Here is a 12,105-nt window from a genome sequence, read left to right as displayed (position 1 = left end):
GGGGACCCTGGCGTCCGCTGCGGTCCTAGGGGGTTTCTCGGGCCCTGAGAGCCAGCTAGGAAGGCGGTTTACAGAGCAGAAACGGGTTGCCACCCTCTCTAAGCAGGGAAAGGGGGTCCGAGGCTGGAAATGTGCACGTCAGCCGGTTGCGCGTGTACTGCGCCTTCGGCGTTGTAGCGCGCATTGGGCGAAACGCACACCCGAGCCACTCGTGTTCAGCGCACGCGCACCCCACCCCTGGCGCATGCGCAATCTAGTCTGCCTGGCGCGGGAGCGCGCGCGCGATTTCGGGCCGGCTCTTCCAGCGCGAGCACCGGTTCTCTGAGTACGCGCATATCCTGGAGCTGGGGCTCGGGGCGGCGGGCGGGAGGGAGGCGGGACGCTGGGGACGCGGAGGCGAGGGGCGGGCCTGCTGGGGCGGGGCCAGGGAGGCAGAGAAAGTCCCGGCTGCCCAGAGTCCCGTCGCGTGTTCCCAGCCCCCGGAAGTGGCCGTTGTAAACTTCACCTCGTAGACTTTCTCCATCCTGGTCCTAGAATCCATCGCTTTCCTCAATTGTTACTCTCTCGAGGGTTGCCTGACCTCCCACCCCGAGACCTGAAGCTGCCTGGGGGTCGTGGGTGTGCAGGCTGTACCACCCGAGTCCAAGGTAACCGCGGGCTGTGGGTGCATGGAGACTAGCGCCCGGTGCCGGGAAGTGCTGAGAGGAGACTGGGTTTGCAGTGAGGACCTGGCTTAGTGTTGCTAGCTGATGCGGACACGGCTCCAGCTAAGTCGGCCGAGGCTCTCCGCCCACCTTGAGGAAGACGAGCATCCTTGCTCTACCCTGAGGACCGGTGGGGACTAGAGTCCTCGGAGCTCTTTGGGATCAGTACCCAAGGATCAGGACTTTTTTTTTTTTTTTTCATGTTTCACCTCCCTTTTATTTAAGTGCTAGCCACACATTAAGCACCCTACAAACGTTTGATAAGCAAAACAACGAGTTAAAGTAACTTTTGCCTACCCACCTTGTCACTTAGAAAAATCAGTTGTTTTTAAAGCTGAATTGTGTCCAAGTACCCCCTTTTTTGACTGTTAAATCTAAAGATGTTAATCCATCTTAGGCACATACATACATACATACATATCTTAGAGCCGATATCAAACAGCTAAGACTACACGTTAATGTTTTTTTTAATACTTCTCATGGTATTGGAGAGACGAAACTACCGTTTTCTTATTCATATCTTAGAGCCGATATCAAACAGCTAAGACTACACGTTAATGTTTTTTTTAATACTTCTCATGGTATTGGAGAGACGAAACTACCGTTTTCTTATTTGTATTTAACAGTGCTTAGTAACAAGCAAACAGTGAGAGAGCGGAAATGAAATACTTTACAGTTAAAGGCAGAATAATGAAGCCAGTGCAACCGGATACTACTAGGAAAAGTGAAGGCAGTTGTCTTAGCTTCCAGCTTTCTATGCATATCTATGCGGTTTATTAGCAAGTGGCAGGCAAATCACCGAACTCCTGGACCTTTGGTTCTTTGTGTCGGATAAGCAGAATGGGCTTCGTCTTTCAGGTTCCTTTTACTTTTTGTTCGTTTGAGTTTTTTTGTCTTAGGCTTGTTTTATGGGAAGAATCACTTATCTCCTTCACCTCTCTTCCTTTTTCAGAGATGGGATGAAAGTTGCTTGAGACTGAACAAGAATCCTAGGCACAAAAGAGTTCTGCTGTTGAACTGCACTCGGTTTTTAAGTGCCCCCTTGCCAAGTGAAACGTGTACCTGCTGACACTTCTACCCAGGTGTCACGACTAAGAGAGAAAAAGGAGATGGGTTTAGTATTAGGGAAGCCAAGCCTTTCCCTCTGGACTAGAGAGCAAGGATAGATGGGTAAAGAAAACAATATTCTTTGGTTAGACATCCAAACTGAGAAGGTAGTAGAAATGTCATGAACACAGGTTGTATTCCTTTCATCTTTAAGCAAGAGTGAAAAGGGTGGAGGGCCTGACTTAAATACTTGAAGAAACCTGATGCTTGTTGGTGAGTTGGTGTTCATCAATTTAAAGGGGGAGGAAGGAGCGGCTAGGCTGTTCCAGATAAACACAGCCAAGCTTGTAGGCTGCTGGGCTGTTTTCTTGGAACAGAATCATTGGAAGCCATCAAGATATGAGTATGACTTTTAATTCTTCTAGTGAATATCTTGCTACTAAGCATTCAACCTCTGGGAAACCTAGTTTTCTCATCTGTGAAATGGGCAAACAGTCTCTGGAGGTTAAGGGGAGGATGAGATCAAGCATGCTTACTTAGCGCATGTGTGGCACATAGTAGTGTTCCATCCTGGGCCCTGGCTTTTCACCCACGCCCTTTCCCTCTGGGCTGTGTGACTGAGAGGTGAACATGCTTTGGAGGAACAAGAGGAGGGCTTGAATGGGAGGTCGGAAACGGGTGCCCAGGTGGCCAACGAGTCGGAAAAGGCTGGGTTGATGTGCTTAAGCACCGTGTGGGGTAAATTTTTTTGTCTTCTTTAAGGAAAGTTTTCTTGAAGTATGGCTTAGTTGTTTTTATTTTCATGGTTTTGTTTGTTTGTTTGTTTGTTTGTTTTTCGAGACAGGGTTTCTCTGTGTAGCTCTGGCTGTCCTGGAACTCACTCTGTAGACCAGGCTGGCCTGGAACTCAGAAATCCACCTGCCTCTGCCTCCCAAGTGCTGGGATTAAAGGCGTGTGCCACCACTGTCCAGCAGGTTTAATTGTTTTGCTACCTTGCTTGAGTTGTCTTTTTTTTTTTTTTTTTTTTTTTTTGTGGTGGTGGTGGGAAAAGAACTTAGATTTCTCTATTCAGGGACTTGTATTATCCCTAACTGGTCTATCTTTTTTCTTCTTTTCTCTTCTTTCTTTCTTTCCTTTCCTTTTCTTTCTTTCCTTTTCTTTCTCTCCCTTTCCTCCCTTCCTTTTTTCCTTCTTCCTTCCTTCCTTCCCTTTCTTTCTTTCTTTCTCTCTCTCTCTTTCTTTCTTTCTTTCTTTCTTTCTTTCTTTCACTTTATCCCTGATTATTCTTCCTTTCTTTCAGACTTATTTTTATTCCGTGTACATGAGTGTTTTGCTTACATGTATGTCTATACACCATGTGTATGTAATATGCATATATTTGTACATACAGCACCCTCATAGGCCAGAAGAGGGCTTTGGATCTCTGGAACTGGATTTACAGATGGTTGTAAGCTGCCATGTGGGTGCTGGGAACTGAACAGGGTTCTCTGGAAGCAACCAATACTCCTTAATGGCTTAACCATCTCTCTAGCCTCCTCTTTTTAAAAAAATATAATTTTACTTATTATCATGTGTGAGTGTATGTACATATATGGTGGGAGGCATGCCTGTGCTGAGTGCATGTGTAGGTCAGAGGTCAGCCTTGTGGAGTTGGGTTTCTCCACCTTTATGTGGGCTCTAGGTCTAGAACACACATCAGTAGGCTTGTGTAGCAATCACCTTTATCTGGAGAGCTGTCCTGTAAGCCCTCTACTTGGTTATCTTCAAAAAGAAAGCCTGTCTTATCATCATTATTAATAATAATCATTTATTGCTATTATTAAAATTATGTGTATATTTGTGTTTATTGTATATGTATTTGTACATATGAGTGTAGTTAGAAGAGAGTGTAGGGTCCTCTAGAGCTGAAGTTACAGGCAGTTGTGAACTGTTATAGGTGCTGGAAATCAAACTTGCGTCCTAGAATGAGAACTTGATGCTCTTAACTGAGATGTCTCTCCAGCCCTTGGTTATTCTTCCCTACTCTGATTCGTTACATCCTTTTGAGTCCTTTTGCTTACTTCTTTCACCTTGAAGTTTAATCCTTTTTCACAACTATTATTTATTATTTTTTTTATTTTTAACTGCGTTTCCTTGTACATTTGTGTGGGAGTATATGTGTGTGTGCTTGCATGTTCCCTCGGGGTAGCCCAGAAGCTGGAGTGACTGGTTTTGGGAGCTGCCTGTTATGCTGTGGTTGTTGGAACCTGACCCCGATTCCTTTGTAAGAACAGTGTGTGCCCTTAACCACTGAGCCATCCTTCCAGAACCCATTCCCTGTTTTGTATTTCTCTTTTGGGGCATTTTGTTCTATTAGCTTTTATGTTCCCCTCAATTGAATTTTCATGACTTAAGTGAGGTTTTCTTTTATTTCTAGTTCTTTCTGATTCTTGTTACTGTACCATTTACTTTTTTTTTTTTTTTCCCCTCAGAGATAGTTTCTCACTATATAGCTCTGGGTGGCCTGGAACTTACTGTGTAGATTAGGTTGGCCTAAAATTCACAGAGATTGACTTGTCTGTGCCTTTCAGGTGCTGAGATTAAAACCTGCGCCTTACCTCATTTTTTCAGTTTTATCTTATCTCTCCTTCCTTCCTCCCTCCCTCCCTCCCTCCCTCCCTCCCTCCCTCCCTCCCTCCCTCCCTCCCTTCCTTCCTTTCTTCCTTCCTTCCTTCCCCTCCATCCCTCCCTCCTTGCCTCTTTTCCTCTCTCCCTTCCTTCTTTCTTTTTTTCCTTTCTCACAGGTTCTCACTGTGTATTTCTGGCCGCCTGGAACTTGCTGGGTAGACCAGGATGGCCTAGAACTCACAGAGATCCCCAGAAATCCACCTGTCTCTGCCTCCAAATTCTGGAACTAAAGGCATGTGCCACCACATCTGGCACTTTTGTGAGTTTCTCTTCTCTCCTCTCCTCCCTGCCACTTCCCTCAAGGCAAGGTCCCTCTGTGTAGCCCTGGCTGCCCTGGAACTCTCTGTAGACCATGCTAGACTTGAACTTGGATTGCTGCTTGCTTCTGCCTGCCATCTCCTGAGAGCTAGGACTAAAGGTATGTGCCACCGTACCCCTTGCCTCTTTGTTGTCTGCCTTTTCCTGATGTTTTTAAGTTATTTTGAAGTAGGTATATTTTCATCAGTCTTGTGGATATATCTTTCATACATACTTAATAGGGTATTTTTTTTCTTTACTCTGTAACCATACTCATTTCTTTTGCTTGCTTGCTTATTATTTATTTATTTATTTATTTGTTATTTATTTTTGCTTTTTAAAGTCTCTCTATGTAGCTGTCCTGGAATTCATTCTGTAAACCAGGCTGGCGTTGAATTCTGCCTGCCTCCACCTCCCAAGTGCTAGGGTTAAAGGCATGTTGCCCCCACTGCCTGGCTCTTTTCCTTATTTTTATGGGAGCCAGGTAGACCTACAACTTGAAAGTGAGGCAAGGCTCAGGTAAACTTCTCTAACCTCATAAAACAACTTGATAAGCTGTTTCTTTCTGTGTATTGATGCTATGGGGATTTGCTTTTGAGGTCTTTCTGTTTCTTCCTCAGTTTGGTTGGAACATCTTGCCCTCTCCTCCCTTTCTCTCTCCCTTCCTTCCTCCCTCCTTCCCTCCCTTTCCCTTCCCTTTCTCCCTCCCCCCTTCTCTATCCCACCCTCTCTTTTTTTTCTACTCTGCTTAGATCCAGACACAGAAGTTTCTCTTCAGTGCAGGAAGGACTCTAACAGGAACACTCTGAGAGTCATCAGGCTGATCCGGCCCTTTCACAGCTGTTTTACGATGTGCATTTCAAGTGTCCACTGTTAGAATGGGCAAAGCTCTCCCACTTTGATCTACTGTTCTCAAATAGGCCTGCAATAAATATTGGCTCCCCCCCCCCCACCCAATCTGACAGGGTTCTGTCAGATACAACCTTGTCCCTTTGTTCTCTAAAGATTCCCCCTGCTTCTCTATGACTTTCTGGGCTGATGGTGTTTTGCAAAGTGTTATTCATAGTTGATTGGATTCTCTAACTGGTTGCCTTCATTTTACAGACTCCCTGATTTAAATTAATAAGGAAATTATGCTATAGAAAATGAAGCCAAGCATGGTGCCTCACACCTGAAAACCAGCACTTGGGAGGTGGGGTAGGAAGATCAGGAGTGGAAGACCAGGCTTGATTACATGGCAAATTCGAGACTGTCTCAAAAAACAAACAAACAAATCCCAAACAACCAGCAAGGCTTATGCTTTTAATCCTAGTGCAGAGGCAGACAAATCTCTGTGTTCAAGGGCCAGCATGGTCTACATATTGAGTTTTAGACTAGCTAGGGCTACACAGTGAGATCCTGTCTCAAAACAAAACAAAACAAAACAAAATCAACCAACCAACCATTTAACCAACCAAATCTCCCCAAACTGAAAACAAAGACAAACCAATGAAAAACAACCAAGAGCCTTAAGTCAAGGTACTTATAGCTAGCTGGAGGTAGTTTGAGAACACACTTTTCTACTGTTCTCTTTTCTTATGCTATTCAACCTTAAAAACTTTTACTTGTGTATGAATATTTTCAAGCTATCAGTATTAGCTGTTAAAACTATGCACACTTTGAACATTGCTTTATTAGGTAATATTCATGGGGGTGAGGGGAATGAAGATGTGCAGACCTGCTTACCACATGATCTGTGTGAATGATCTGATCTGGAGACTGGGGGAACTCTCTATGGGCTTCTGTAGAAACCTATGTCTAGAAGACTTTAGATTTGAAGATATTAGGTGCCTAAATACACACAAAAAATGAGTTCTTTCAATTTGTTTTTATTGAAACAAACTCAGTAAATTTGATAAATTGTTTCTTCCCCCACTTTTTCCCCCAAGAGAAAAATAAAAAAAAAAAATAAACATTTTTAACGTTGTTAGTATCCAAACAATTTCTAGTGGCTGGAGACATGATGGCTCAGGGGTTATGAGCATTGGATGTTCTTCCAAAGGACCTGAGTTTAATTTCCAGCCCTGAAATGATGGTTCACAATCATATTTTACTCAAATTTCAGGGGATTTGACTCCCTCTTCTGATCTTGGAGGCACATATGTGGTGTACAGACATATATGCAAGCAAACACTTAACAAAAATGAATAAAAATTTAAAAAATTTAAAGTTACTTTCGTTAGTGTGTGTTTGTGTGTGTGTGTAGATTAAATCCAGGCTGCTAAATTTGCTAAGCAGGTGACCTACCATTGTCTCACACCTCTAGTCCCTCTGACATTCCTTCCCCAGGGGTAAAACAGAGATCTTCTTATGCTGTTGGACTACACGCATGTGGAGGTTGTGTATGTATGTATTGACCTTTTTTTTTTTTTTTTTTCTTTTCCACCCACAAAAAAGAAAACCAATGCTGGGTTGGAGAGATGGCTTAGAGAACCTGTTGCTCTTGCAGAGAACGCAGGTTTGAGTCCCAGTATCCGCTTAATGCCCACAACTGTCTGTAACTCCAGTCCTAAGAGGTCTCATACCTTCTTGATATCCACAGGATATACATGGTGCAGACACATAACTCTCAGACAAAACATTCATACACATAAAATAAAATTATTTTTAAATAATTTTTTGCTGTGTGTGCCAATGATCCCTAGATGTTACTCTAAGCACAGAAGAGTCTGTTTCTGCCAGATTTCAACTCTTCTCCACATGTCCTGAAGATGGCTTGGTTGGGGTCTAGTCTTTGGGAACATCCTGGTTGTGTGAAAAGATTTTGGGTGCTGGAGAGATGGCTCAGCAGTTGAGAGCACTGGTTGTTCTTCAGGAGGACCCAGGTTCAATTCCTAGCACCTACAAGGCAGCTCAGAACTGTCTATGACTTCTGTCCCAGGGGATCCAACACCCCTCATACAGATATACATATAGTCAAATCACCAATGTACAGAAAATAAATTATTAAAACATTTTGGGAGTTTTGAATCTGGGGTAAGGGGACACAAACAAACAAAAAACAGAAGCAAAATCATAAAACAAAAAAACCAACCCCCCTAAAATGTGGCTGAGTGCTGGTGTCATTTTCCCTACATTCCCTTACTGGGTGACTGGTCTTGGGCAAACCATTTAGCTTCTCTGCCACAGCTTACATTCTTTAATGTAAAGAATTTAATGTAAAGCAAGGGTTACAAAGGCAAGGTAAGGTCATACGGTTTGTCACTTTCTGAGCCATCAGTTACCTTGCAGGAAGAGCTTGGGCTTTGAAGTCTTATTTATGATTGGGGATTTGGTCCTTTAACTCTGATGCTTTCTTCAGGCTATTTCTGTCCTACCCTGTGTCTTCATTTTGTCCTTGCAGTGCTGTAGGGAGCAGAGCTCTGGGTGAGTTGTAAATGTTTGAATTACAGTTCCTGACACTGCTCAGTAGGCGAGTGACAGTAGCCTTTGTCACAACTCTTCTCAAACTCACTCAGGACACTGGAGAAATTAGATTTGTCTTTTCTGGACTTGGGTAAAATTCCATCCTGTTTTCCCTGAGCCAAATTATTCTTTGAGCTGCATAAGTCACTGTTTGGTGGAGTCAGTACTTCTCAGCGCTAGGATTTTGTTTTGGTCTTTATATATTTGAATAGCTTTCTTTCACAGTCTCTTCTGCGGAGTGGGGAAGAGGCAGAACATGTTGGCACCTTTTCTCTTCTTGTTTTCCTCTCTCTGGTTCCTTTTTACACTCATGAGATCACTGAATGGTTATTATATCCTTTCCCAAACCAAATTACTCAGCCATTCCCCTTTATTGGGGATCATTAAGCTTTGCAGAGTTCCATGACTCAGTAATAAAAATGCATAGTGTCTGAGCCTTGGATGTGTTGTGTGTTAGAAGGCAGAGCTTGCTGTGGTTAACTCTTTTGGGCCGAGGAAGGATGTTCAAAGATTCTTTAACTGTTGCCTGAGGCCATATACTTGAGAGGTCCTGGTTGGCCCCTGCTTCAGGTCTCCCAGTTTAAAGCTCAGCCTTTCTAAGGACACTGTTTTTAGGTACTATAAGGAGATATTTGTGGGATATTGATAGTTGCATATCAAATATTTAGATCATATCAAATATTCAGAGGGAATTTAGGGAATGTAGGAAAAACAACTCCAGCACTCAGCCATGTTTTAGGGTTTTTGTTTTTTTTTGAGTTGGTTTGCTTTGGTTCTGGTCCCCCTTCCTCATCATGAGTACTAAATTAAAAAAAATTTTTTTTTTATTATTTTATGTACATTGGTGATTTGACTGCATGTATATCTGTTGGATCCCCTGGGACAGGAGTTATAGACAGTTGTGAGCTGCCATGTGGGTGCTGAGATACCTTACTACTGTGGTACAGTAACATGATTTACATGCTTGGAGCTGTATAATTTGGAATATCTCCTATAAGAGGTTCCAGAAAGTCTGCCAGAGTAAGTGAAACTCTTTCTTGCTTCCTCATTGGAGGAAATGGGTTAGAACATTACATTAATTTATGAATGAAGACCTTTTGTACAGATGTGTAAGAAATGTTTTCATAGTGATGTTGATGTGGTTTGATACCTGGGTTAGTTTTGGTTTTGCTTACTAGTGCCACAGATTTGCTAGTGGTAACTTACTGCTCTGGTTGAAGATAATGGTGTCGTTTTCTTTCCTAGGACTTATTAAAACACCAAAAGACATTTCTGAATTGTATGTTTGATTGGATTATTACCTATTCTGTTTTATTTATCTAAAGTCTTTGAATAAAAGTGTCTGAAATTAAGAAATTATTATGACATCTTCTGTTTGGGGTATTTTGTCATCTTCAGTGACAACACTGCATTAAACTATCCTCTATTTAAACTGAATTCTCTGTCCCAAACATTGGTACTATATATTCCTTTCCAAGTGCAAGAATAAGTTGTCAAAGGTTGTTGTGGTTTAATCCCAGCAGGGAGGCAGAGGCAGTAGATTCATGAGTTCAAGGCCAGCCTGGTTTACAAAGTGAGTTTCAGGACAGTTGGGGCTACACAGAGAAATTCTGTCTTGAAAAAACCAAAGCACAAGCAAACAAAGGATGAAAAGCCCTGTAGTTTTATTATTATTATTATTGTTATCTTTTGAAACTGAGTGTAATGTATCCCAGGCTGGCCTCCACCTTGTTAGTAGCTAGTAAAGAATGGCCTTGGGCTAGACCCCGGCCCCCCCCCCCCCCCCAGGAGCTGGGTTTACAACCAGATGTATGGTATAGGTTTTTGGAATTATCTACGTTCTAGTCTATATAATAATTTAAGAATTAGCAAATAGGCTTATAGATTAAAATAAAGCTCATCTTCACAGGATTCAAATATAAAACTGCTGTTGTATTGTTTACTGTGTTAACAGACTTTAGTCCATCTAACCTGTAAGTCACAGACATCACCATAAAGAAGTATATTATTAAGAAGGAGTGAGGTATTTAGAAAAAATTGGAAGACTTACCATGAGTTTAAGCACTTCAAATAATGCCACTACTGGGGAGACCCAAAGGTAAGCCTCTGGTATCTTCCTTCGCTTGGGAAATGTTTTGGATTGCAAGAACCAGGCTAAATTAAGTGGGTGCTGAAGCTAATTGCCAGGAGTCTCGTGGTGTGGTTAAGGAAGTAGGTTTCCTGTACTGACAGAGCAGTGACACCTTCTAAGTATAGTATTGGCTTGCGAGACCCCTTGTGTTCCTTTGTGAACGTGGATCTATCTGTGTGTCCAAACTTTCTCCTCTCACCAGAGACTTGCTTATTCTGCATAATTCCAATCCCACCCCTTGTTTCCATGTTTCTGCCTAGCTGTGCTGGCTGTTCCTCTGTAGCTCTGCCTCCTTGCTGCAGCTCTGACTTGACTGCCTGAGTGCTTGATTAGTTTTAGCTCCCCTTGCCAACTGCTTTTATCAAGAAGGCATCTCATTGATGTTGTTCCTTTTTTTGGTGTGTGCGCCATGCTTATCCGTCTGTCCTTGGTAAGATGCTTTAGTACATTTACCTCTGATGTTGGGGTCCATAATACAAAACGGACCATTCTGAAGGGTGTGTTTTTTTTTTCTAAGTTCATTTTTTCAAGTAAACAAGTTCAGTAATTGAAAGTAGCCTGGCCTGGTGTCTGGTGCATGTAGTCTTAGCACTTGGGAAGCAGAGGTGACTAGATTTTTGTGATTTCCGGCAGTCTACTATATAAAACAAATTTCAGGTTAGCTGAAACTGTATGGTGACCCTGTCTCTAATAAAGAACAAAACCAGAAACTAAATGTTTAGAACTTCACAGAACAGAGTAATAACTACAGAATGTAAGAATTGAACATTTGGAGTTGTCTGTTAGTTGCCTCAAGTAAACTATTTAAAGTATATTCTGCAACAGAACCATAAAAGTTAGCGATGGATAACTCTTTTCTAATTTTTAAGTTTTGGTTTTTTGAGATAGGGTTTTTCTGTGTAACCCTGGCTGTCATGGAACTAGCTCTATAGTAGACCAGGCTGGCCTCAAACTCAGGGATGTCCCTGTCTCTGTCTCTTTAATCCCTGTCGGGATTAAAGGTGTGTGCCGCCTCCTACCCAGCTGAAGCTATGGATAACTTTTCATAGTTTGGTAGAGACTATGTATATGTAATCTTACCTCTTAGACTTAACTATGGATAATTCATTAAATATTTGTCCAGATGAAGTAGCAATATATTATGTAACTATATACTTAGAATTATAATAATACTTCACATTATTATTTTTCAATTTTATCAGTAGACATCAAGTAATATATATGCTAAAAAATTTATTTATTACTTACCCACCCCTGTGTGTGAGTGTGTGAGTGTGTGAGTGTGTGAGTGTGTGAGTGTGTGAGTGTGTGTGCGTTTATGAGTGTGTATGTGAAGGTGACCAGAGAGGCCAGAAGAGGTTGTGACACCATTGGATTGACATTGTAGGCATTGAGTGATGCACAGTGTCAGTGCTGGGATTCAAACTCAGGTGCTCTGGAAGAGCAGCCTGTGCTCCTAACTGCGGAGCAGTCCCTTCAGCCTCCTCATATTTTTAGTGGAGAAGTCTTTACTCAGAATTCTAGAATCAGAAGGAAGTTATTTAAACTCTGCCACTAACCTGCTTTCTGTGTCTGTAGTTTGTCCTCTGGATATTCATGTCAGTGGAACCATGCGTCTTTTGTGTCTGGCTTCTTTGGGCTTGTTCTTGAGATGTATTACATTGTAGCCTGTATAGGCATTTGTTTCTTTACTGATGAATAATATTCCATCCCTCTGTAAGGATTTACTGCATTTAGTTACTCATTCACTACCAGTCAGTGGGATTTGTGTTGGTTCTCCTCTTGACTGTTATGAGTAATCCTGCTATATACAGG

General features: G+C 42.2%; 1 protein-coding gene across 12 annotated transcripts in view; it reads left to right on the top strand.

The window, feature by feature from the left end:
- Positions 1-354: 354 nt before the first annotated feature.
- The window catches only part of Ccdc171 (coiled-coil domain containing 171), a 310,848-nt gene continuing 299,097 nt past the window's right edge, over positions 355-12,105 (top strand). For 2 of the 12 annotated variants that reach the window (XR_013110616.1, XM_076934715.1), the window contains exons 1-2: positions 428-647; positions 10,114-10,257. Coding sequence is in view for 9 of the 12 variants with exons in the window: in XM_076934715.1 (XP_076790830.1) it covers positions 10,211-10,257 (47 nt within the window). In the remaining 3 variants the exon portion in view is untranslated. Of the gene's footprint in view, positions 648-1,656; positions 2,025-4,439; positions 9,180-10,113; positions 10,258-12,105 lie in introns of those variants that run through there. The other 10 variants (XM_076934709.1, XM_076934707.1, XM_076934706.1 and 7 more) reach the window with 10 other exon arrangements.

This window comes from Arvicanthis niloticus, chromosome 5 (genome assembly GCF_011762505.2).
Source record: "Arvicanthis niloticus isolate mArvNil1 chromosome 5, mArvNil1.pat.X, whole genome shotgun sequence".
In the NCBI taxonomy this organism is placed as follows: domain Eukaryota; kingdom Metazoa; phylum Chordata; class Mammalia; order Rodentia; family Muridae; genus Arvicanthis; species Arvicanthis niloticus.
This window is presented reverse-complemented; position numbering and strand designations above follow the sequence as displayed.